General features: G+C 42.4%; 1 protein-coding gene across 1 annotated transcript in view; it reads left to right on the forward strand.

Moving 5' to 3' along the window:
• The window catches only part of LOC143280545 (E3 ubiquitin-protein ligase Rnf220-like), a 78,662-nt gene that overhangs the window by 13,001 nt on the left and 38,161 nt on the right, over positions 1-27,500 (forward strand). The window contains exon 2 of the mRNA XM_076585235.1: positions 26,855-26,978. Within this exon, the coding sequence (XP_076441350.1) occupies positions 26,855-26,978 (124 nt within the window). The remainder of the gene's footprint in view (positions 1-26,854; positions 26,979-27,500) is intronic.

The following is a 27,500-nucleotide window of genomic DNA, read 5'->3' on the forward strand; positions in this document are numbered from 1 at the left end:
TGTCCCTTATATACAGAAGATTCAAGATTTGTTAAATGTTTGACCCCTTTTGAGGCATCGAGGATTTATAGAAAATCAAGAACACAGCTAGGTTCATCATAACGTTCGCATCAATCAAGGTAAGACAAGGGTTCACATTCCTTCATCTGCATGAAAGTATCCTATGCGAGACTGCAAGTTTTAATGAATTTACAAAGTCTAAACAGAGCGCGCTTGCCTGCAGGAGAATACAGATTTTGGACATAAAGTACATGTACATATAAGCGCGCGAGCGCACACACAAACAAACAGACACACACAGTAACATACACAGACACAGACAGACACACACACACACACACACACACACACACACACACACACACACACACAGAGGCAATACTCAACACATCGAAACATATATGTCCTTTTCAGACCTATCATGAGAACTTAATATGATTAAGCCTATTTATTGCTCACTTGTGTTTACGTACAACATGAGACTAAGTAATAACCACGTGTTTCGGTTTTCTGTCTGTGTGTATATGTGAATGGATACATGTATGTGTGTTCGTGGTCAGCTTTAACAAATTCGTTTTCTCTGTAAATTCATTGTCATGTCATGTCAGTGGAAATAATGTGTCAGTCGACACCAAACGTTCTATAAAACTGAAAAGAAATATTAGTTCTTCCCGTACATAACAATTGTAATGGCAATACACTTCAGGGAAGGGCATAGTATATAGTAACACATTGATATGCCATTTTAAATGGAAAATTCCTCACTTTAGTTTGGAAGTTACATTGATCTTTTGATGCAAGATCAGCATGGTCAATATGGGAATTTTTTTTTCTTGACAAACGGAAACCTCTCTTACAAAACAGGAACTCATAAAATTCAAAACTGCGCCATTTCGCGCCGGTCCATCATTAACAAGTCGCTTGGAAATGTTCCTGTAGTAGGTCTTCTGATTCAATAAGATTTGCCTCAAAACCACAGCCTACTGATTTAGACCGCGGTTGCCCGTAACACAGCACTGTCTTGTACAAACAAGCAAACGTTTTGATAGATATATAATAATGGTAAAAAAAATAGTTTTCTGAAAATGAGCATAAATATATGCTGATCAACATAGTCTATATGCAATTAACACATCGCATATGCAGTTTACACATTGCCAAATTGCGGTGGTCCAATTGTTGATACGAAAGAAAAAATAACCCTGAAATAGATTACCAAAAATCAGTTTTCCTGTGAGGTGTCTGTTATGATTTAATAAAGCCAAAAAGTCGTGATGAAGGCTGAGGAAGTTTGAAACATTGACCAATATTTGTTACGTGTGGGAGAGCGCGTCCAAGAAAGAACTGGATTTGACTGCCTTGCACATAAAACCCGAAAATCCGTTTAACGGTTGTTACGATTAATCGAAGCCTGAAAGTAGTGATGAAGACCCATGGAAGGTTTGGAAATGTGACAAATCATGATCGTAAAACAAAGAAATGGCTCGGGCTGCTGTAGCGAGACGGACTTTTTTGTTTGTTTCCACCACATAAAGTTTGGTTCCACACTCGTTTCAAATAGTGAACAAAGCATAATCAGGATCAATAGGCATATATATATATATATATATATATATATATATATATATATATATATATATATATATATATATATATGTGTGTGTGTGTGTGTGTGTGTGTGTGTGTGTGTGTAGTACTCTACTGTGTGTAGTAATTTTCTTGTAAGTTTTAGATAATCGGGAATCAACGGATCAAGGATTATCATCATCATCATCATCATCATTGTTATTATAATTATTATGATTATCATGATTAGGATGATGATGATAATGGTGATTATTATTATTGTGGTTATTGTTGTTATTCCTGTTGTTGTTATTGTTATTATTATTTGTAGTAGTAACGGTAGTAGTATTAGTAGTAGTATTTGATCATATAGTGTTTATGCAGTAGGTGAGTATTTGTCCGAAACCCCCCCCCCCCCCCCCCCCACAAAAAACCATTTGCCTCGATGAACAATCGGCCATGTCAAAGAGAACATTGGTCTGATGAACATGAAATTAACTTGTTGTCCGGTCAACGGCTGGGTTGAGCATTATTTTGTCCCACCTAACTTTCGGGGCTGCGGCACGTTTGCAAGGTGCCATACTTGGAACATGCTCACCTGTGTGCATCGGAGGCAAAGTTTAATGGCTGTTGCACGATCGACCTGAGTAACACGTGTGATGTCAACCTCTGCTCTAATGAGCGCGGCAACACGTGTTACACCCCCCCCCTGGCCCCCACTTCCCCCCTGCCCCTGTTGCTGACCTGGTGAATTATTATTCAACGATTACTTACGTTATTTGACAGACTTTTTTTTTCTCTTTTAAAAAAAAAATACTTTTTTAAATTTTTGCGAGCAACTGTCGATGTGACGAAGGGCATGAGGGAGGCCGGAGGGGAGGGGTGGGGTGGGGGTGGAGGATGGGGAGACGGGAAAGGGAGTTGGGATGAAGATGACGGTTGGGGGCGGGGGTGGGGGTGGGGGGTAAAATCGCTTCCTCAACCCCTATTTCTCCTATTTCTCATCACCTGCTTCTATCCCTGAGCGAGGGTGGGAGGAGACAGTGGGGTTATTGTACTGGTCAGGGAAAAGGAAAGAGGACGCTCACTTCTCACTCATCCAGTCTTCATGACTGGTTTTAGGACAAAGAAAAAAAAAATCACCGAAAAAAAATCACAAATTTTGCTTAAAAAAAAAAAAAAAAAAAAGTTTCATGGGGAAAAATAGAAGAATTATAAGTCACCGTTTACCTGTGCCAGTGTGCGTACACAAACTGTAGTACTGCAGTCTGTTTTCGTATTGTTCTCATCACTCGGGGACGGGGAAGGACGGGTGTTATGTGTATGTGGAGGGTGCTGCCCAAACGGGCAACACTGAACACTGTCACTCCTTAGTGACACGGTACCGTAGCGGAGTCACTTGCGTCCTTTCTGGGGGGGTCCTCTCGCGGCAGCGTCTCTCGCTGATTACCGTCACTGCTGACTGCTGGCGCTGGGACGGTCACAGACCTGACATGGGCGGGGCTGTTTGTGTGTGTGTGTGTGTGTGTGTGTGTGTGTGTGTGTGTGTGCCGTCGTTTCTTAATGACCGGCGTGACTGATAAGTCCGACACGGAAGTGGGACAGGACAAAAGAAAGAAAGAAACACACACACACAATGGTGATAAAGACTGACATTTTCGTTGTCGATATCATCAACGACGTCGAGGTAATAATAACACTTTTATATACATTATCTGTAATAAATGTATCCATTATTATTCCTTTTAAAAAAAAAGGGCCTAGGGCTCAATCATCAGTGAAAAAAATGGTTAGACTGAGATGGAATAAAATCACTCTTCTCTCTTCCTCCTCTTTCTTTTTTTATACCAAAAAACCCCTCCAATAAAACAACAACAGCAACAACAAAAACAAACAAACAAACAAAAAACAAGCACAAAACAGCAGCAAAGAAAAGAAACCAATAAAACAAAGCAATACCAAGACAAAAAAAAAAAAAGACAAAAAAAGGCAGACACAATCCACCCGATGGAGCATCGTGTTTCCTCACCCGATAACAGGTGATAAAGTGGTTTGATAAGTTGTAGGATGGGAGGAGAGGGCTGGAAAAACAGACTAATGAATATTTTATTTTCATTATTTATCTGTTTATTTGAATTATATACATATAATTTCTTACATTCATCCGTTTGCATATTTAAATCGCAGAGACTGCATGATTAAAAAAACAACAACAACACACACAAAAAAACCCCAAAACAACGATAACAAACAACAGCAACAACAAACAAACACAACTATTGTTAAAAAAAAAAGAAGTCATGTCCACTTTTTTTTTTCAATATAGTGCAATGAAAAATTATCTTTCCCACAGCGACATAACACATGACATTTAAATACTGAATCGTTTTATATATTGTCCTGGCTTAGAGAGCGAGAGAGAGAGAGAGAGAGAGAGAGAGAGAGAGAGAGTTTACTGGTACTTCTACTACTGCTGCTTTTGCTTCTGCCGCTGTTGCTGATACTGCTGCTATTATTTTTGCTAAAGGACTACCACCAGTACCAGCACCACCATAACAGTCACTCCTGTTGTTAATTATTTCTTACTTTCAGCGTCACAGAACACGCGTGCATGTGTTTTTCTTTTCTTTCTTATTTATTTATATTTTTTACCCTTTTAATACTGACTTTCACTTCCTTTACACACCACCGGTATTAGCCTTATTGTCACCGCGCACGCACGCATACACACACACACGCGCGCGCGCGCGCGAACACATGTGTGCATAATTTCCTCTATAATGGTCTTTTTGTGGCAAAATGACAATAGAAGAAGCGCGTTTGAACAGACTGGTTTGATTAGAAGTTCATTGTGAGCTGGAATAACGTATCCTCGCTCGCTTGTCAAATTCACCGTTCATCATTCATTTACAGTCATCATTCATTAAAAACAACAACAACAACAACAACAAAAAGAAAAAAACAAACAAAACAAAAACAAACAAACAACCCCCCCCCCCACCAGAAAAAGCCCCCCAAAGCAAAACAAACAACTCCACATTCTTTTTTGCTGATATGGTTTAACAACTTCCTTCTTTCTTCTTATGATTTTGTGTTTGTTCATTTTCCTTTTATGTTTCCGTCTTTGTTTTTTTCTTTTTCTATTCTGTCTGACTTTATTCTCTCATTCTTCCGTTCTTTCCTTTGTATTCTCTTTTCATGTTTTCTTTAAATAATTTATTTTTTTGTTTTTGTTTGTAAATTTCTTTCTTCTTTCTCATTTCTTTCCTTCTTTCTTTTTCCTTTTTTTTCTTTCTTTTTTGTGTTTTTTTATTGTGTGTGCATACTCCTTTCTTTCTTAAACTGTTGGTATGTATATTTCTTTCTTTCATTCTTTTCTGATAATGTTATCATTTTTTTTTCTTTTCTTTTCTGTTCTTTTCTTTAGTTCTGTCCCTGTTTGCCTCTTTCCCTTTCTCTCTGTCTGTCTGTGTGTCTGTGTGTGTCTCTCTCTTTAGGGCGAGGGTTGGATGTAAAAAAGCATGTTACTTGCTTATCTATTACCCTTGATAATAAAGATTTTGTCTTGTCTTGTTCTCTCTCTCTCTCTCTCTCTCTCTCTCTCTCTCTCTCTCTCTCTCTCTCTTTCGGTTTCTTTTTAGTTGAAGTTCCTCCCTTTCTTTCTTGTCTCTCTCGACGTGCGACCCCGCGTGACACGAACGAACGACAACGTGAATGCAGAACTGGCTTCACTTCACTTCACTTCACTTCACTTCAAAACAGTCAGCTGCACCTGACAGTCATATGAACGCTTGACAAGCTGATTATCAACGTGTGATTTATGGCCGCTTGGGAAGCTGTACTTGGCTCTCGCGGTTTGTTGTAACACTAATACTTGTGATGTTGGCTGCATGGCGTGCAGGCTCTGACACACACTGGGTGTTGAGCAGGGATGGGCCCTGGACACCGCATGAGGTTGCTTGCTTGGTTGGTTGGTTGGTATGAGGTTGTGAGTCTTTGGTTCAAACACGATTGTATTCTCAAAAGCAAGTGGAGATATTGCAAACACACAGAGCAGCTGCAAGCCGAAACTTACGGTGTGCTCGGAAAACTTGCACATGCTCAACAGCGAACACATAACACAGCGGTAGTATTATAAACAACACCGGATATGAATTAAATCTCGGAAGAACTCTGAAAGTATAAAAACAAACAACAACAAAGTACCCCCGAAGAAAGGTGAAGTAGAAAAAAAATTCGTAATCGTATATAAATATACATATATACAAATATGCATACACTCACGCGTACATATACACAGACACAACATTTTTTTATGTGGATACATATACATCAACACGTGCATACACGAACATATACATCTACATGTACACACATATATACAGGTATATACACACATGAATACACCTGTCTATTCCCACTCATTTATGTATGATACACGTATGTATTGGTGCATACACACACATGCCAACAGTGGGAGTCTTAACTTCTGGGCTACCATGTGTCTTTCGTATCCCGGGGGGGGGGGGGGGTGGAGGTTCAGCCGTTCCGAGAAACCGAACCCTTTCCTCCTCCTGTTACTTCGTCTCTCGTCTCTTTTCTTTTTTTTTTTGCTGCCCATCATCATCATCATCATCATCATCATCATCATCATCGTAATGATGTTGTAGCTTCTTTTCCACCTTCCCCTTCTGAACCTAGCCTCCACCACACCATTCCCCCAACTCTCATCCCACCTGTTCGGCCAAACTTTTCTTCCCTTATATTAAGAATATTTCAACGTGTTGTTTGTTTATTTATGTTTTAATTGTTTTCATTTTTTATAAAGAAACAAACCTTTTTGTGTGTTTGTCTTACAGACAACGTACAGATTTGACTTCCTTCACCGTCCGTTCTGAAAAAGATTTTTTTTTTCCCCACCGTCTCCCTCCTTTTTGTGTGGAATTGGTATTTTGGTGGATAAATCTACTCGTGAATAAAAGCCCGAGTACGTAGTTGTGTTCTCTTGAACAGACACGGTCATACACGCACACAAGCACGCACGCACGCACGCGCGCGCCGGGGGTGGGGGTGGGGGGGGGCACACACACGCACACACATGCACAAACACATGCGCGCGTGTGCGCGCACAAACACACGCTTCCAATTTTTGACACTGTATCAAGAGACTTTCATTTATCAAAATATAGCCTATCGTCATACTTTGTGCTGTACTTGGTACATGTGTATACAAACCAACATGAACACTTTATATATATATATAGCATGTAGTTATTAAGAATGTTGTTATTAATTCTATCTTAAGAAATTAGTTTGTAACAGAATGCCGTACGGTTTTCTGAGCGTGTCATTGCGGGCGCATGTGTGTGTGTGTGTGTGTGTGTGTGTGTGTGTGTGTGTGTGTGTGTGTGTGTGCGTGCGTGTGTGTGTGTGTGTGTGTGTGTTTGTGTGTGTGTGTGTGTGTGTGTGTGTGTGTGTGTGTGTGTGATGTACGTGTGCATGAATGTGCTTGAGTAGAAGTGTATGCGTGTCTTAAGTTGCCGTTTTGCGCCCAGATAGTGTTCGTGTGGGATTAACAGTCTTTTGAAATCCGCAGTGAAGTTTTTTTCTTTTTAGAAAGGGATATAATCAGCCCTTAGTAATAGGACTGTCAATTTCCACGCTTCTTTCGTCTCACCTGCACAACGTATTGAAAACGAAGCGCTTCAACTGCCAACGCATTCGTTGAAACGCTGGCTGAAATATGCAAAGAGACTCCGTATTTACCATAATGGTGTGTGTGTTTGTGTGTGTGTGTGTGTGTGTGTGTGTGTGTGTGTGTGTGCACAAATGTCGATTTGATAAGACGAGAGCTGTCTTAAATGTATCCTTAAAGGAGTTAAACATATGTATGGGAATGCGCACCTATACTGTGGCCATAAAAACGTGCATTTATGTACGCTGCCCTCGGTTCAGTTCGGTCGCAGGGCTTTTCAAATGAAAACCCGTCACCGTGCTTCCAGTTTCGTTGGAAGCTTTCACACTCACGTCTGCGTGGATGCGATTATGATTGAAGGCAATGTGCTCTCATATTGACAGCACGTAACAAAGTATGTCAGTGTGCACAATGCTTTGTCAAGTTGTTCGCTCGCGTAGCCAGCTTTTTCTTTTGTGTCTGCGCACAATTTGATTAACTTTGGGTTGCGTGGTACGGGGGGCATATTTTTCTTATTGTGTTGGTTGGAATGTGTGAAAAAAAAGCCAACCGCAGACAGCAAATAAACATAACTTGAAAACTGAACAGCAATCAATCAATCTGTCATTGAGTCTGTGAGCGAATGAATGAATGAACGAGTCAGTCAGTCAGTCAGTCAGACGGACAATCAATCAGTTAGGCGATCAATCAATGTCGAAAAATTGGTTGTTGGCAAATTTATCAGTTTGATAATTACTGTAAGATTGAGACTTTTTTTTTTTCAACAATGCAATCAGAATACGCCACAAATGCGAGCAAAATATGACATTACATTCTGTAGAAGGTTTTTTGGTGCACCCGCCATGCTCTTTTTTTTTTCCTTTTTTTTTTTCTTCTTCTTTTTTGTTGTTGTTTGTTTGAGTTCCGAAAGAGCATTGTTGTGTTCACATGTGTTCACATGATTATGACATTCACGGATGATTTCATTATGTGTTTTGATGATTTTGGTTCGTTCATCCATTCTTCTACCCACCCATTCACCAACCCATTCATTTATTCATTACATCAGTCGATATTTATTCTTGATTAATCAAGTAGGCAATTTTGGGTTTTATTACATATTTCTTTCTTTCTTTCTTTTCTTTCTGTCTGTCTTTCTTCTCGTTCTTTCTTTCCTTTTTCTTTTTTCTTTTCTTTCTTTCTTTCTTCCCTTCTTTCTTTCTTTCTTTCTTCGTTCCCTTTCATCTAGTGTTCAGCTTTTACATAGTTGTAACTGTACACAGTTGTTTCAATTTGCTTACCCCCGGGCGCTGTGTTAAGTCGGCCATGCACGACAGTGGATTTGAATTGAACAACGTCGATCATGTGTGTTGTTTAATTTTATTATAAACTGTCCCGTTCCTTTTATTTCATATACAGCGAAAACATTCAAACTACACTTTGTGTTTAGATTGCTGGGGAAGGTTTGACGGTCAAGCATTTCGCCTGAAACAACCTTTCATGAAGAGAGTTTCTTTAAAACGTCGATGCTTGAAGAATTGAGGTTGACGAAGGTTTTATTTCATTTTAATCATTTATTTATTCATCGATTCATCAGTTAATTATTTGATTTATTCACTTATTTATTCATCTGTTTATCTATTCATATATAAAAATTATTTCATTTATCTGTTTACTAACTTTTGATGTTGCTGTGTGTCAGATCACGATATTGCTGTGTTATCAAACTAACCTGCCGTGAAAAGACAAGATTCATGCAAGCGAATAGGGAACGAAGAATTACACGTGGTTGTAATCGGCACCGATTCATGTGAAAATACTACACACACACACACACACACACACACACGCTCGCACGCACACACGCACGTGCGCGCGCGCGCACATACGCATCTCTCTCTCTCTCTCCTTACAGGCTCATTCATGCCTGCACACATGAATGACACACATGAATACATACATAATATGTACATAAACACTCTGAAAACTTTAATTTTGGTCACAACCCAGCAACATTTCAATAAACGATCAATTAAGGAATAAGCCAAATTAAAACTTAATTTGCCAATAATTTCTTAGTTTATATGTTTTTTTTTAGTTTATTTTATGCAGCGCTGACTATTCGAACGGTGACTATTCGTTTTCTGCTATTGTTTATATAACAGTGTTGAAAAATTTTATTTAATTTTATTTTGTTGTTGTTGTTGTTGTAAGGTTGACTATTCGTTTTCTGCTCTTGTCTATATATAAGTTTTATAACAGTGTTGAAAACTTTTTATTGACTCACTTGTGTAAACAAAGTGAGTCTATGTTTTAACCCGGTGTTCGGTTGTGTGTGTGTGTGTGTGTGTGTGTGTGTGTGTGTGTCCGTGTGTCTGTGTGTCCGTGGTAAACTTTAACATTGACATTTTCTCTGCAAATACTTTGTCAGTTGACACCAAATTTGGCATAAAAATAGGAAAAATTCAGTTCTTCCCAGTCATCTTGTTTAAAACAATATTGCGCCTCTGGGATGGGCACAAAAAAATTTAAAAAGAAGCCTACTTATATGCAAACTGCATTTACTGTTATATATATATATATTTTGTATTCTCTAAACTTGGCACTTTGACCTCTTATTCTGACACAACAACAAGAGCAGTCATTATTATAATTTTTTGTTCAAACAGGAACTACTTTTGCTGAGCATGGAATTTTTATTTATTTTACAAACGTTTTGGAGCAGCTAGTAAAAAAGGGAAATTACTCTGTAATTAATGCTAGGGGACTTAATTTATCACAAGTGAGTCTTGAAGGCCTTGCCTCTCTTGTTTATTTTGTTATTGTTGTAACACTGATCATTCGTTTTTGCTCTAGGCTACATAACATGATTGACACCCCCCACATTTAAAAAAAAAAAAATTATTTATCATTTTCAAAATATGAGTTCATCCTCAATGTTTGAATACGAACTAGGCGTATTATTACGATCAACTTGTAACTTTGTTTCTACGCACCTTTGTCAACGACATGGAAAAGTTTGTGTGATTAAAATCTGGCATCTTGCTGTGATAAACCAGAAGTTAAAGCAGAAGTTTTGAAAGTTGTGTGATTTTTAGTCGAGTAATTTTGATATTTTTTGGTGTTGTATTTATTAAACAATATAATTGACTGACAGATTAACTTTTGTTGGACTCTTGCAAAAACATTAATTCACTATTCTTCTCTTTGTTTTCTGTTTATTTTTTTTAGATAATTTGTTTTATTAAAGTTGGATACGATACAAATTGTTGTGATACACACAATGTGTACACCGAAGCAGAAATTGAAAGATAACGTTACCATTTATGATGATTTAGAATAAATACTGGTAAACTGCAAAACAAGTACAGTTGTTGGAAATGTTATTTTCATATCAAACGATTTTGTGTGCGCCTTTGTTGAGATGGAATGGACTGAGGAATGATCTTACAATAAAATGATATTTCGTGTTAAATCAGAGCTGGTGGCATTCAGTCATAGCAGAGTGACAATCATTATTGGACCATACAGCTAACCATCCAAGAGAGAGAAAAAAATATTTCGAAAACCACCTTGTATTTGTATTTGTATTTTCTTTTTCTTTTTTTGTCACAACAGATTTCTCTGTGTGAAATTCGGGCTGCTCTCCCCAAGGAGAGCGCGTCGCTGCATTGAGAGCGCCACTTTTTTTTTCCCCCTGCTTGCAGTTTTATTTGCTATTCCTATCTAGGTGATGTCGTTAAATATTAGTTTTGAAAGCAATTTGTTCAGCGTTTTGGGTCCCACCTAGAAATGATTATCACACTACAGGGGAACAAAAGGTCGTTTTTGAACAGCTTTCAACTCTGTGAGAGTCATGTCAGCGTTGAAACACACGCTGCATACCCAGCATATATCTGCTACCCATGGAAAACTAACATTGCTGCCTAATTGGATAAAAACAATTGTACATGTAAAAAGCTATGCTCTTGAAAAGGAGAGCGCGCAGGAGAACTTTCCAACCAATGAACGCAGAGGAAGATGAAGAAGAAGAGCAGTCAGCACAAAGGCTGTGATTTGCAAGAATTAAATCAGAAGTCTGATTAGCAACGTGCGACCGTTCAACACTGTGACAGTACGTTTCGTGCAGAGCTCACGATTAGCAAATACGAGAAAACATGATTGAAAAATACGTGGGGAGCAATGACGGAATTGACATTAGTAGCAGCAGATGTTGTGGAAGTGTATAAATAGTATGGGAACGTACACGGGCAATGTTAGTTCTGATTAATTGTTAATGATATTGAAAAGCGAAAACAAGGACTGGTTTTTCGATGCCGATATTCTTGAATGTCTCCATGTTATTAGTATGAAAATGGAGGGGCTGGCTGGCTCTGATCGAGCTATCCAGTATTCTAGTATTGCATGCCATCTCAATACTTCTTGTTTCAAAGGGTCTACAGAACCAGATGATCCTTCAACAGCGTTCAACCGTCAACAAATTCGGACACGCAACCATTCCTCTGTTGGTACGAATTATAAAATCATGACTTAACTCATGCCCGAACTTCCGTTGATGTACGGTCTTCAAAGTCCTTATACTTGTTAAGTTTCTTTTTGAAAAAAAAAGAAAAAAGATCGTGACTTGTCACATGTTCATGCCTTCGGATTTTAATCGTGGTGTTTTCACATGCATCACGCTTTTGTAATCGTGTTTAATGAAGTCAAATTTTTATTTGTAAGGTTTGTATGGACAGCCTGCTCCTAAATGAAAGTGTTTTCGGAAATACATAATAATGATCAACACTGAACCTCTTTTATGTGTGTGACTAGCTCGCTTCCTTTGAGTCAGTCATCTCTCGCTCTTTCTTTTGTCCAAGGTTGCATTAGGACGTAGCAGATGTGGCGTGCTTCGGGAAAAACAAAAGACAAAATAAAAGGGAAAAAAAGAAGGAAAAAAAAAAAGAAAGTCACATTGCGTGACTCGCAGTATTTTAATATTCTGAAGGTTTGTGCAATGTTGACAAATCTTATATTAGTTCTACTGCTAAACCATAATTAAAAAAAAAAAAACCCATTTAGCCTGCCAGCTAAAATTCACCTCGAAGAAAACTAAGCTATATCTTGTCTTTCAACATTGTCTCTGGTGTGTTCTTGGCTTTGCTTGCATTGTTAAGAAAAAAGAAAGATCTCATGAAATCTCGATTTGTGGAGATAGGTCAGTGAGACTCGATTTCATGTGGACACAATTTCTCACAACACCGGTGTGAAGTGAATGGATTGTCATGACTATGTGGTCTTTTATCGGAAGCTGACCTATAACTGGTCAATTAACACTAATTAGGAAAGGTCAAGTTCTGTTCTCAATTAAAATCAGTCTCTCTATCTCTGTGTCTCTGTCTCTCTCCTCTCCCATCTGCGTCTCTCTGTGTCTCTTTCTTTCCCAAACCGCCTTCTTCCGAGGAAAAATGTGTTTTACTATCTTTTGACGTTGATGGCGTTTTGTTTTGCATAATGGACGATTGCACAGCAACTTTTGCCTTACAGTTTATCGTATGCAGCAAAGGATGAAACAATGTTAGATGCCTTTTTCTGCATTCGGTGAAGCATCAAGACAATCTGATCTGATCATCCAGTCAGAAAACATTTGTCATCTCAGCTTACGTCACTTGTATCTTCAGAAATCCAGAAAAGCGAAAGGAAGCTTTGATACGTCTGCATATCTAACAAAGGATCATATCGGAGGGTGAAAAAGTGCAGCCAGAAGTTATTTTTTGTGCCTTTCATCTTCTTGCTGTGTGCCCAGTGTTCAATGCGAGCTGCTGGTGAGCGTCATAAAGGTGGCCGGGACAGCGGACTGGGGAGGGATCAGAGCCCAGACAAGAGTGACTGGCTAAAAGAGCATGCATTGCCTGGTAGCGATGCAGGAAGCTGATAGCATGACAAGTCATTTGAACAAAGCCCGTTGCTGTCCACGGCGGGCGGGACAGTTGAAGGGGGCCCTCCTTCAAGACGCGGCGAGATAGTTCCCTGATAGTTGCACAATCCCATCAGGGGGCTGAGCCTCCTCGTCCATCCACTGGACTGCTGGACAGAGAGGTTGGCGGGCGGACCTCAATCAGGACAACTTGTTCGCCAAGTTCTCTTGACACTTATTATTACCCCCGGACGTTCAAAGGAGATGAAGTTGGCCCCGTCGCGTCCCCGAGGCTAAGCCCGCCTGCACTTGTCTTGTCATTGTTAGAAATTGCTGTTTTAATGGAGGAGACGGGGGACTGGACTCCTCCACTGTTGCATGATGCTCTGGCTCGGCCCCAGGATGAAGAAGGGATGGAGTTTGTAGGCGCGCGATTTTGATGGGCTTGTAGGGGGGATCTGCGGCCGTCAGTATTTGCCTATCATCCTGCGATTCATCAGAGGGCAGAGCCAAGCCAGAGCATCCTGGCGATGACACTTCTCCGGCGGGGTTGCGGCGGTGTCGCGCAGGCAATCGGGGCGGAGATTAGTGAAAATGGTACGACACTCGTTAGGAGGCGGGAGGCATTACGCGGCTGGATGTCGGCGCTCGTAATGATGAGAAGACCGGGATCCGATCTACCCAGACCTGATGCATAGAGGGCTTTAGTTTCCGCATTAACTTTCAAATGAACCTGTTGCCAGAGTCAAGCACCAATCAAATCTTGCCCGACTGCCTCGTCCTTATTCATCTTTAACTACATTAAGGGCTGTTTTGTCCTTCCGGGGAACGATTGGGGCTGGGGGGTTTAGTGCCCATGTCACAGATCGATATTAGACAAGGAAAAAGTTTGGATTTCTCTGATTGTCGTCGACAGCGTTACGCTGAAGTTAGCTTCAAGTTTGGCGTGTAATAAATGGCTGGCTTGACGCTTTGATGAGGCAGGGGAATATTTGGTGTCATGGAGCACAAGTGGTGCGGGGAGATTGGTGTGAATGGCGCGAAGGAACGCTATTTATTTGCATGTCGCGCGGCTAGTATGGGCTGGTGAAGGCGCTATGATTTAGTATCACGCTTTATTTGTGTGTATGCCTATTGACTTCAATCCTGAGATCGCCCTCGGTGGTGAGGCTTCAGTAATTAAACGGAGAAGAAAGAAACTTTCCGCTATGCTTTGCCCGAGCAACTGACGAGAGCCTTTTGCTATGCCATTGTAGCCCAAGTAAGGTTCCCGCTTTATTGCAGGACTGTTGACAAAAAAACCTAATACGGCCGGTGGCTTCGCGAGCAAAATCATGTTTGCCGTTCAAACCTTCTTTTTGTGGGGCCCGTTTTTAAGGGACTTAAAGCAGCATTGTCTGGCCCCAAAGGCGGGCTGGCATCATTAAGAAAAATCAGGGTGAAAGGGGGAACCATCGTTCTTGCCGGCCCCACAAACGCCCGGGCTTCCTCTGTCATTTATCTTCATTATTTGTCACCCAGCGTGTCAGTTTGTTCATACTTGAGTTTTCCCCTGTCCACCAGCGGCAAATAGAGTTGTGAAGAGGCCAGGGAGAGTATTCCCAGTTTTGTTTGGGGGGCCGGCCCCGGGCTGTAGGCCTCCACACAAAGCGGCTTCCACGTCACTCCCCGCACACTTTCACCCTCCCTCTCCCACCCACACTCCCACATCTGGAAAGGAAAGAGAGGAAGGGGTGAAAAGGGAGGGGGAGGAAAAGGGGGTGGCTGGGTGGGTGGGTGTGCTGTGGTGGGTGCAGGGAAGTGGGAGGGATAGGGAGAAAAAGAAACTGTTCACAAAGTGCCAAGCCCGGGAGAAGGGCCTCGTTTCGAGTCCGTACCGACATTTATTAACTGCTGTTCCTCCGCGATTTTCCCCTTGACTTCATGCCGGCAAAGGCGCGAGCATATCAAAAAGTCAGCAGCCCTCGATATGAATTTCATCTCAGCAGGCAGTAGCAGCAAAGAAGACCTTGCTAGGACTCACAGGGGTTGGGGGGGAAGACACTTTCTCCCCAGGACTCCAGAAGAGGACAGGGTGCAAGAGGCCAGATGTGTCCTCACGCCAGATTTATCCCTTCCCCCCTTTTTCCCACCTCTGCATCCTGAATATTTTGGCATGGGCTTGTCGATGAAGCGAGTTTTATGTGGAAAATTACTTCATTGTGCATGGAACTTAGTCTTGAGAGTTACTCTGTTAGAGCGAATGGAACTGTTTTTCTCTCTCCAAAATTATCAAAACTTATAAACAAGATCAGGAGCACAAGTCAACGCCATTTTAGAATATGTATACGAAATGTGTTTATGATCACAAGGCTGTTTTGTACAGGTGTATTGGCTGCGAGGGAAAGTGTCTGCATGGGACTTTTTTCGTCTCTCCTTTGTACTTTTTTCTTCTGTCTCTCTCGCTCTTTTCTAATAAAACAACTTTAGTATATTATATTGTGCTTTCATCGGTATAAAAAAACCCAGCCTTTTGAACAAAATGTGTGGAGGTCCTCGCCAATAAAAGGAAAATGTCTACCCCTCCCCACACCCGCAAAGTATGTCTCAAATGTGTGGAAAAGATACATACAAAACAAAGTATATACTCGGAAAGCATGTAACTTGACACAAGCAGCTTAAAACACTTTTGATGTTTTGGAATAATGCCACTACAATTCTCTGGTTTATCAATTAAAAAAAAAGCAAAAAAAAAAGCCATGGACATAGCTGCCATGAGGTCACTTTTGTGGTGGGGGGGTTCCAGTTTGTGTGTGCAAGCTGAACTTGGATCATTAGTGTCCGCGTTACAAACAGCTTATTTGTCCGGTTGGGGGTCCTCTAAGCGAGGCTTAGAAACGCAGACAAGCGATGGCACCACCCATGCTGAGTTCTTTTCGCCGCTGTGCTGTGAGGCACTTCATGTCCTTCTTAATGGAGTCTACTACGTACGTGCCACTGGGGTTTCGCCGTGAAGAGATTTGTCGATAAAAAAAAATTTACGCTTGAGAGCGGAGAGGGCTGAGCTGTTATGAAATGTTGAAAAATTGTTAAAAGACTGCAGAGATTCATGTCACGTTTTTTTTGTTGTTGTTTTTTTGGAAAGGGTGGTATGAATTAAGTTTGGTGTCTACGCTCTTTCCTCCCCTCCTCCACGTGCCTCTATATCTTTCTCCCACCCTCCCTCCCTTCCCCCGTCTCTGTCTGTCTGTCTGTCAGTTTCAGCTGAGTATGATACTCTTATGTGTACTGAGCATTCTGCGTTGTGCATACCGCGTTGTTTTTGCTCTAAAAAATAGATCTGTAAAAAACGTAAAGATCAAGACTTCCAAAGTATGAATGAATGGTATGACATTGTGGCTTTCTCTCTCACTCCCCTGTCTCTCCTCTACACACACACACACACTCCACCACCACCACCACCGACAGCAACAACAATTTAGGAATCTCTCGAAAATCATGTTTAAAGAAAACAAAGTAAAAAATCACACCCCGCACCCACCCACCCATCACACACACACACTGACACACACACACACACACACACACACACACACACACACACACACATACACACACACAGAGCGAGAGCACAAGGCGGTTCTGAAGCAGCTGTCGTGACTACAGCGGCGTAAGAATTATACACTCTCCCTTCCCGTTTGCACCAGATCTTCGTCACGGCGTGTGTGTGATCAATTGTCCATATGGGCGATGAACCGAAGTCCTCTGTATAACATGCATTCAATATGTACCAAAATTTCCATTAAGAAAAAGTGATCAGATAATTTTTTTTTTATCAGAAACTAGCGAAATAAATTTCCAAATAATGGTGAACCAAAATTAACGCAAGCGTTGTACTTAGGCGAAATAGCAAGCAGCACATTCTTTTCTGCCTGTCTCTGTCTCTGTCTGCCTGCCTGTCTGTTTCTGTCTGTCTGTCTGTCCGTCTGTCTTTTTCTCTCTCTGTCTCTTTCCACACACACACACACACACACACACACACCACTGATTGCAGTTGACTATCTCAACAAAGAATTTCAAAGCCAGCTTCCGCCTCCTTGTTTGTCCAAGCACCAGTCGAACTTGATTGCACAATCCACCTAGATTCCGTTTCCAGCAAAGTGTGTGAAAAACCACGACAACTTGACTGCCTTCAGCTTTCGGGCCACCGTGTGGCTGCGGACTGAAATCTCTCCGAGAACCGATGTCCCTATCGCCGGGCATTGTCCCCCCCCCGCGCTCTTTCATCTCACTTTGATGTCATCTGTCAACACGTTAACCGCGCTTTCACCCGATTTCTAGTTCTCTGAGTGTTACACACTTGCACTAACACGACCGGGTTTCTATTACCATATCAACATGGATGCCTAACTTGTCAGACCACACCAAGTTAACTATCGACAAGGATTGCCGTCTTTTCGCCGACGGGCCGTTGTTATCCTTTGGTGTCGGCGACGGGAGAGGTTTCTGGCTTTTTTTTTGGGGGGGGGGGGGGGGCTGTGATACCTTCCCCCCTTCCCCCCCCCCCCCGCCCCCCACACACACCTCCCCCTCCTCCTTCCCCGCTGCATATCAGAGTTTGAAATCAGTACTGGAGGTATTCTCCCTTTTCCTGCTTTTTGTCTCGAATTATCGGCACGTTGCCACCTCCCCCCCCCCCTCCTCCCCCTCTCCCGCCAAATCCCCGACGTAAACACTGATGACGAGGCGGTCGATGGCTGGGGGACTCTATAGTTTGTTTCAATTCGGCAGGGTGCGAAGCTAACCCGTTTTTGATTCCGATCCTGCGGCGCGGGCGATGTTATCAGCGGCGTCATTAAGGTCTCCTTACGGGCCGATCGCTGCCCAATCTGCCGCTTCCGCTTCTAGACGGGTCTCCCGTGCCCGCGACGCTTATCCGACAGTTAGTGAACATTTGGTGAAAGGCGAACGGGAGGGTGGTGAGGACGGGGATGGGGATAAGAGAGAGAGAGAGAGAGAGAGAGAGAGAGAGAGAGAGAGAGTAACGAGGGAACATTCGTCGAAGGAAAGGGATTAGTTCATCCTTTGTGGAGGGTGAAAAGTCGCGCTGTGCGAGTCGCTTCCCTTTAATGAATGTCGGAAGGAGGCGGCGGTGGAAAGGGTGGAAGAGTTGGAAGGGAGAGAGAGGGGGTAGGGGTGGGGTGGGGAGGATGCTGGGTGGCTAGGACGTTGCCAAGGACCAGAACTGCGGAAGTCTTCTCTCTTTCTTTAGATTGTTTTGTTCTTGGAATCTTGACCACTGTCGTGGTTTGTAGAACTATAGATTTACGAATTAACGCTCTGTAGTGCCTTTGTCTCAAGTATTTAGGTCAGGAGGTCAGGATTCTTTGCATTTATTGGTCAGTGAGTGTCAGAACTCCAGACGATGAAGAGTTATCAAGAGATATACCTTTATCTACATAACAACAGTCCTATGGTGCAAAGAATGTGTGGAGTGGTAAAAAAAACCAAACAGTATTGTCTTAAAACTAATTGAAATCAATGTATTTGTATGTATATATATATGTGTGTGTGTGTGTGTGTGTGTGTGTGTGTGTGTGATAGATATATACATAAAAAGAGATAGGTAGGCGTAGAGATAGCTAGGTATATAGAGAGCTAGAGAGACTCTGTGTGTGTGTGTGTGTGTGTGTGTGTGTGTGTGTGTGTGTGTGTGTACGTGCGTGCGCGCGCGTGCTTATATATATATATATATATATATATATATATATATATATATGTGTGTGTGTGTGTGTGTGTGTGTGTGTGTTTGAAAAATTGTTTGGTTATGCAGCAGGTGGTATCATTTGGTCTGACTGACCGTCCGATTTCTCTCTCTCTTTCTCTCCCTCCCTCCCCCTCCTCTCTCTCTCTCTCTCTCTCTCTCTCCTCTCACTCTGTTTCTCTTTCCCTCTCTCCTCTCCTCTCCTGTCTCCCCCTCTCTCATTCTCTCCCAAGTTCGGTACGGATGGTTCAATGTTCCACTGCTAAGTTCGGACATATCATGCTGGCTTCTTTGGATAGAAGAGAGAACCAACTCTCCTTTGCACCCAGACACATAAACACAGCCATTCAGAATGGCAACACCGTCTGTAGATATATATTAATTTTCTCAGTCAAAGAAGTCAGCGTCGCGGGGTAAAGAGTCTTAGATGTGCATTGACTGGTGACCTAACCATCATCATCAGAACCCTCAGAAAGCTAGAGCGAGCGAGCGAGGAAGCGAGCGAGAGAGAGAGAGAGGTGGACCTCGGTCTCAAAATTACACGCCGTTTCTGGATGGAAGAAGAATAAAAAGGAAAAAGGAAAGAAAAAAGAAAAAAAAAAGGGGGGGGGGGGGGGGGTTGAGGTCCAGCCGCTTGGTTTCCCACACACTCCTCGACTTCCAAAAGTCCACCCCCCCCCCCACACACACACCCACCACCCCAACCCCCACCACCCGTTCTTCCCCTCCCCTCCCCTCTCCAACCACTACCACCACCACCACCAGCAGCAGCAGCCAGAGTACAGTAGTAATCACAGATCCCCCTCCGGACTAGTCAATCCCCCCCCCCCGTCCCTCCTGTAAGGCACAAAGGGATGAGCTAATCAGCACGTCGCACGGCATCAAAGAGGCCCAGACAGCCAAGGGCAGCCGCCGTGAAACGCACGCCCCTGCCGGACTCACTGAGGCGCACGTGCGCCACAATCGTTGTCAGTTTCCTCACTTGATCTTCGACCCCTCGCCGTTTCCGGTGACCTTTTTGAGGCGGAGGGGGAGACAAGGCTCGCTTGGGTGGCTTGCTCGGTGGTGTACATTTCCTGTTGTACGCGTTCCTTTTCCTTGCGCGTGGAGGTTCCCTCCCCCCCACCCCACCCCCCCGAAACCCCACCATACCCTACCTCCTTCTCTCTCTCTCTCCATCTCCCTCCCTACCCCTCGTTGCCCTCACACGTCTCCCCCCCCACTTCCTTTTCCTTATTTCTGGGGACGGAGGAATTGATTTGACTGGTCAGATAGGTTCCGGATCGGGAACTGACCCATCGCTGGTCCTTCTCCTCACCACTTTGTATCTGTGTGTTGTGTGTACGTGTGTATATACATATATATATATATATATATATATATATATATATGTGTGTGTGTGTGTGTGTGTGTGTGTGTGTGTGTGTATCTCTCTCTCTCTCTCTCTCTATATATATATATATATATATACACATATGTGTGCGTGTGTGCGTGCGTGTGTATGTGTGTTTGTGTGTGTGTATGTGAGAGAGAGAGAGAGAGAGAGAGGGATTGGTAATATCATTAAAGCACACTGGAAGTGACAAACAAAACAAAGCAACCAGTTTTTTTGCCATTTTTGTTTGTTTTTTCTCTCTCTCTTTTTAAAAAAATAATAATAAATACATTCTCAGAAAAGCCACAAAAGCAATAATCTCATGGAGAAAACAAACGAAACGACAATGTGCATGAAGCATGATGGGCAAGATCAGAAAGAATTTCCCACCAGGAAGAAAGCAAACAAACAAACAAAACTTTGACATGGTTAAGCCACACACACAGTCTAGATTAAAAAAAAATATTATAGTAAGGAAGAGATTACTCTGTTTTTTTTTCCATACGCATACTCTGTTTTTCCCCAATGTACCGCAAATGATTTAAATTTGATAAAGAGCATCGCATCAACAACGCCACAGAAGTAAGCATACTTTTGCTTTTTCAATTAATTTCATCTTAACGCAGAATGTAACAGTCACACATGAAACAATAGAAGCTTTAGTTTCAGCAGCCTATGCAGCAGAACCAAACATGACACGCACAAGGGTGACTCAGCCTCCCCAACCACCACCACCACCACCACCAATTATGATGATGATGATAACGTTCGTTTATTTATTTATTTATAGTCTGTTCATCTAAGATGATGATATTAGACTGATGATGAAAACAACGAACTCATGGGTGTCTTCACTGACCAGGAGACTGCAAGCTCATTTGCTTTCAGATTTTTTGCTTTGACCACAAAACCACGTTGTTTGTCGTCCAAATGGTAACAATGTTCTTTTTTTTATTTCCAAATTGTTATTTATCTAGACAAGCGAACAAACAAACAACAACACCCTTGATAAGAATGACTTCTTTCATAACCGTAGGTCTCCTGCACAGCATGATACCTTTTCTTGATAAAGAGGCGACATGTTCAACAGCAGATCGCTTACTGGAGTTTCAGATGGTATATATAATCATTTTTCTAACGTTAACTTAGACTTCTTACTTGGCAAGTGTCTTTCTTGCTTCATTGACATTTTTTGTCTTAATTACTGTTGCATGAATCATGCCGACGCCATTTCAAGACTAAAAGACGCTAGGAGGAAAAAGAAAGACAGAGACACAGCATTCCTTTGTCATAAATCATAGGCCAACAATCCCTGACGCAGGTAACTTTATACACTGCCAAACTCTACACCCAATAAAATTAGGCAGTGTTGACGCTGTCAGCCATTCCGTTTCATTTATCACTTCCATAAAATAAAATAAAATAAAAATCTGGAAAGAAATGAAAAGCAGAACATGGGAAAGGTCATACATTGTGAATCACAACGCAGGTTGGGTAGCTTCCAGCGCTCCCTTCCAGTGTTTGTATCTCATGAAACCGATAACCTTGCGGTCACCGAAGGTGAACAACTCGGATGTCATGATGTAGAGTACAACAGCCTTGCAAGCATATCTGACCTTATCTATCTCAGACTGCAAAGCTAGTGCCTAAAAATATTTAAAGGCGTATGAGTGAAAAGTCGGACACGATAGAAAAGAATAGTGCGAGGAGAGGGAGGCTGGAAAGTAAGAGAGTAATGATAATAAAAAGGATGTTGTTGTTGTTGTTGTTCTTCTTCTTCTTCTACTTCTTCTTCTTCTTGTCCTTGTCCTTGTTCTTCTTTTTCTTCTTGTTCTTCTTCTTCTCCTCACCCACCTCCTCCTTCTGATATGATGATTCCGATGTTGTTGATGATGGTGATGATGAAAGGATAATTTATTTCCAGCGCAGAGTTTTCAGAAGGCATGGATCCTCTTATAACCAAAAAGCGGTCTCGGCAAAACGCCAGCACAAGGAGGCAATTATGATAGAGATTTACCCCCGAAAACGGAGTATGGTTGCCTACATGGCGGGGATAAAACGGTCATACACGTAAAAGCCCACTCGTGTACATGTACATACGAATGAACGTGGGAGTTGCAGTCCACGAACGAAGAAGAAGGATATAATTTATATATATTCATTTCTTGACTTTGAATACATTTTTCGTCATCGTCAAATATTTTTTTTCTCATTTGAATCTTCTTACCCCTATTTCAGTTTTTTTTTCAGTCTAGAGTCATGCATGCGTGTGACTGACTGGTGTGAGGGCGCTTTGATTTGTCTCTATACAAGATTCAGTGCCATATGAATACTAATTATTATTAATTTTTTTTATTGGGTGTGGATGATAATTGATACAATAACAATGCATACACATTGAATCGCAACTTCAAATCAACAGTGCCACTGAAACAAGCAAAACACACACACACACACACACACACACACACACAGACACAGACACACACACACACACACACACACACACACACACCCACACACACTACTGATTTGCAAGAGAACAAATCGAATTTCAACTTCCAACTGTAACTAGTATTTATACACAATTTCCAAGTTCTATGAATTTTTATGAGTTTTATGAACTTAAATTAAGTTGTGGTTTTCTTCCCAAATTGAAATTAACTGCATGAACCAAACATTGACAAATGCTACTGATATTTACGTGGTATGAGTTGATTTCGAATTACAGTATTTTTAGGACACTCTTAAACAAAATTATATTCACCCCCAACAGTTCCCATTATGCACTCTTTGCATATTCTTTTTTTTTCTTTTTTTTCTGTTTTTGCCTTCTCTTCTTCACATTTCGATCTACAGTTTATGATTACTGATGTTTTCTTTCTTCAAACATTTCTTTTTTGTCTGTTTCTATTCTGTCGACGTGATTTCGTCCTTGATTGTAAAGACCTTGCCCTTTACAGATCTTCATTTCAATTCCTTCTCTTTCTTTTCTTTGTTTGTCTTTATATCTTTCTTCTTATTTTATGTCGTCCTTTTTTTCTTTCTTTTTTCTTTTTTCTTTTCTTTTATCACCAAGAGGCCGTGATCGTTTTTATATTATCAGCTTTCTAATTTCGTCAGTTTGCTTTTACACGACCACGTAAAGCCTCCTGTCTGGTCAGTGATAGCGTGTTGCATGAGATATTGGTAATCTTACCCCCACACTGATCAGTGTTAACCCCTCCTTGACAGAGACCTTTGCCCAGCACGGTAGGCCGTTCCCCCCGTTAGGACGCTCTTTACACGACCAAGACATGCTCCTCTTGTTTGATCGAGGATCACACGACTAGCTTCCAAAAAGGACACCCGGGAGCTAAACGGACAACGTGACTTTATGTGGGGGCTTGAGCAGACAATATATCTGTGCGCAGCAACAGTGCGAAGTCGAAGACTTGCTATAGTTGTTATCCAGCCCCTATAATCTTCTGTGCTGTTCCACCGGCCCCAGTCGTTCTCTTCCCCAGTGGTTTGATTGGTCAGTGGACTTGCTCGGTAATTCCGTAAATCCTCTTGCAGAAAAGCCAGTACACACACACACACACACACACACACACACACACACACACACACACACACACACACACTACATACATACATACACACACACACACACACACACACACACATGTATATATATATATATATATATATATATATATATATATATATATATATATATATGTAGTGTGCGTGTGTGTGTGTGTAGTGTGCGCGCGCGCGCGTGTGTGTGTGTGTGTGATACTACATATATACATGTGTGTGTGTGTGTGTGTGTGTGTGTGTGTGTGTGTGTGTGGTTATAAAACAAACAAAAAAATTCGGTACGTGTGTGTGTGTGTGTGTGTGTGTGTGTGTGTGTGTGTGTGTGTGCGTGCGTGTGTGTGTGCTTGTAACAAAAATATTTTCTTATCGTAAACCATCCATCTGCACTGTAATTTTCATAGAACTGTGTTGTGTTGTTGTATTGCTTTCTTGCCATGACAAGTTTATGTTCATGAAATTCTGACTGTAGGTATAGTATACTTCCCGGAGAGAACGTGTCGTCACAATGCAGTGCACTAGTTTCTTTTTATTCTCTGTCTCTGTCTCTGTCTCTCTCTGTCTCTCTCTCTCTGTCTCTCTCTCTCTCTCTCTCTCTCTCTCTCTCTCTTCCCATCTCCTATCATTCTATCTTTCTTTTCCTGCAGCACACACGCTTGCATCAACACACAAACTGTATCTGAATATGATGTCTCGCTTACACGCACGCACATACACACGCACGCACGCACACACACACACACACACACACACACACACGCACACACACACAAACAAACAAACAATTATATATACACACTCACACACGGCGCAGGACACACACATACACGCACGCACGCGCGCGCACACACACACACACACACACACACACATACACACACGTATTCACACCACACACACACACAACTCCCACCCACGTACACAGACACAGACACAGACACACACACACACACACACACACACACACACACACACAGACAGACTCCCTCCCCCCTCCCTCCCCCCCCCTCCCCCACACACACGAGGGAAGGAAAGAGAAAAACAACAGGCACTGACACAGAAACACAGATTACCAACGAATCAGAACAACAACAACAACAGCAACAGCAACAACAACAAAGAAACAGACAATCAGAGACAAACACCGAAACAACGCTTGTCAGCACCTGCGAAGGATTACCCCCACCCGAACAGCCCAGCCCCTCCTACCCCATTCAACCCCGGGTGACTGCAGTGCTCATCCCTCTTTCCACCCCTGACAGTAATTTGACTCAGCGTGCGCCCACCACCAGATCTTCTCCTGCTATTGTACCTGTTAATGAAAATGACTAATTGATGGAGCCCCGGTCAGAGTGGAACTTGGCAGAGTGTTTGTCAAGCTGGCACTACTATTGGGAGACGAGGAGGTTGGAGGTGGAGATTTGGGGGTAGGGTGGGGTGGGATAGGAAGTGAGAGGGGTGAGGAAGCCTGTAGGAGGAAGGGGGGGTGGGGTGTGGAAAGGGGGTTTCAGGGTGTGTAGACTGATCGGACCAAGCCCACAAATTCTTTGAGTTTTTTTTTTTTCAGTTTTGAATGGTGTCGCTTGTTTATGTGTGTGTGGGTGTGTGGGTGGATGGGCTGGTGTGGTGTGTGTGTGTGTCTAAAATGTGTGTGTATGCATGTGAATGTGTGTGTGTGTGTGTGTGTGTGTGTGTGTGTGTGTGTGTGTGTGTGTGTGTGTGTGGGTGGATGGGCTGGTGTGGTGTGTGTGTGTGTCTAAAATGTGTGTATGCATGTGAATGTGTGTGTGTGTGTGTGTGTGTGTGTGTGTGTGTGTGTGTGTGTGTGTGTGGTCATGGATATAATGACGTGGAATGGTAGACTTCATTCTTGATCCCACCCTTCATTCCTTTGTTTCTTTATTCCTCCCATTCTCTTCTCTGCAGCATTTTGCTTTGTTTTCTTTTTTTTTTGTTTTGTTGAGGTATATGTTACTGTATGTCTGTCTTTCCGTCGAGTCGCAGACAAATGAGTGCAGGGTCAGCGGGAAGGTGTGTTTTGTTTTGCTTCAGTTGTGACTGGCATGAGTTATCCATGGTGACACTTGAAGTCCTTGTTGTTGAGAGCTGTTCCCTTCACTTCTACCGTTGGTACAATGGTTGTATTTGAAACTGGGGTTGGTGAATGCCATGAACAACTGCTTGTCCACCCACCCATCCATCCACCCAACTTTTTTGTGTTTAACGCGATTGAATCTTTTTTTTTTTCTTCAGGTATGGTCTTATGCGCTCTGTTGTATCAAAAGCAACAATGCCAAATGCCTAATCCACCCATCCATGATTGCAGAGCACCGAAAACGGTCATGTTCCGTGGTTGCCCATCCATCCACTATTACATCCATTCACCCACCCGTTCATCCATCCCGGTACTGATTCCACCCGTTCCTTGTGTGACTGCATAGCACCGAGAACGGCCGGCGGATGGACATGCGCTCTGCTGTCCATCCATCCACTGTTACATCCATTCACCCACCCGTTCATCCATCCAGGAGCGGATCTGTCTTACACAGAATAAAGTACAAGATCTGCACTATATGTTATAAATGTATTCACAAATCTGCCTCTTCCTATCTCTGTGGCTGCCTTCACATCTACACCCCACATCGCTGTCTACGATCGGCTTCGGATCCACTCTGTTTACGCATTCCCAAGATTCAAACACTCCTGTATCGGCCGCTGTTCTTTCTCTGTCCCTGGAATGAGCTCTCTCCTTCGCTTCTTCAGGTCTCCGCACTCAGCTCTTTCAAGTCTGGCGTTAAAACCCACCTCTTCCCAGGATAGCCTTCCTCCCCCTGCCTGTTCCTTGTTTTCAGGTGTGGTTGTTTTTTTTCAGTTTAGAGTTATGTATGCGTGTGACTGACTGTTGTGAAAGTGCTTTGATTTGTCTCTTTACAAGATTTAGCGCTGTATAAATACTAATTATCATAGTATTATTATTATTATTATCATTTATTCCACTCGTTCCTGCTGTGATTGCAGAGCACCGGAAACGGCCGGCGGACGGTCACGTGCCGTGCTGTCCCATCTGCGGACTGACCCTCCGGCCAGGGGAGACGGCTGCCCACCTGAGTGCTGAGCTGGACAAACTGGAGCTGATCTTCAGGTGAGAGAGAGAGAGGGAGGGGGGGAGAGAGGCGGAGGGAGAGAGAGAGAGGAGGGAGAGAGAGTTATTCATGTAAGGCCACAGCCCCATATGAGCAATGTGCGATAACAACATTTGTAAATGTCATCGTAACTGTCAGTGTTTATGCAGCTGATTTAACAGATTATTGAAAAAAATAAACTAAGAAAATATTGTCGCTCTGATCTTTAAGGCTCCTATAAAGATGCAATGGAGAGAGAGAGTGAGACACACACACACACACACACACACACACACACACACACACACACACACACACACACAGAAAGAGAGAGAGAGAGATTCAGATTCAGATTATTTATTCATTAATATGCCTAGGCCCCTTATGAAAGGGTAAGTGAGCAACATGAATAATATCAAACAAAATGAAAATATCGAACCAACCACATATAAGTACACATATTACATAAACGCTGCAATGAAGTACAGCATCTGAACGAGAGAGAGAGAGAGAGAGAGAGAGAGAGAGAGAGAGAGAGAGAG

Source organism: Babylonia areolata, chromosome 3 (assembly GCF_041734735.1).
Source record: "Babylonia areolata isolate BAREFJ2019XMU chromosome 3, ASM4173473v1, whole genome shotgun sequence".
Taxonomy (NCBI): domain Eukaryota; kingdom Metazoa; phylum Mollusca; class Gastropoda; order Neogastropoda; family Buccinidae; genus Babylonia; species Babylonia areolata.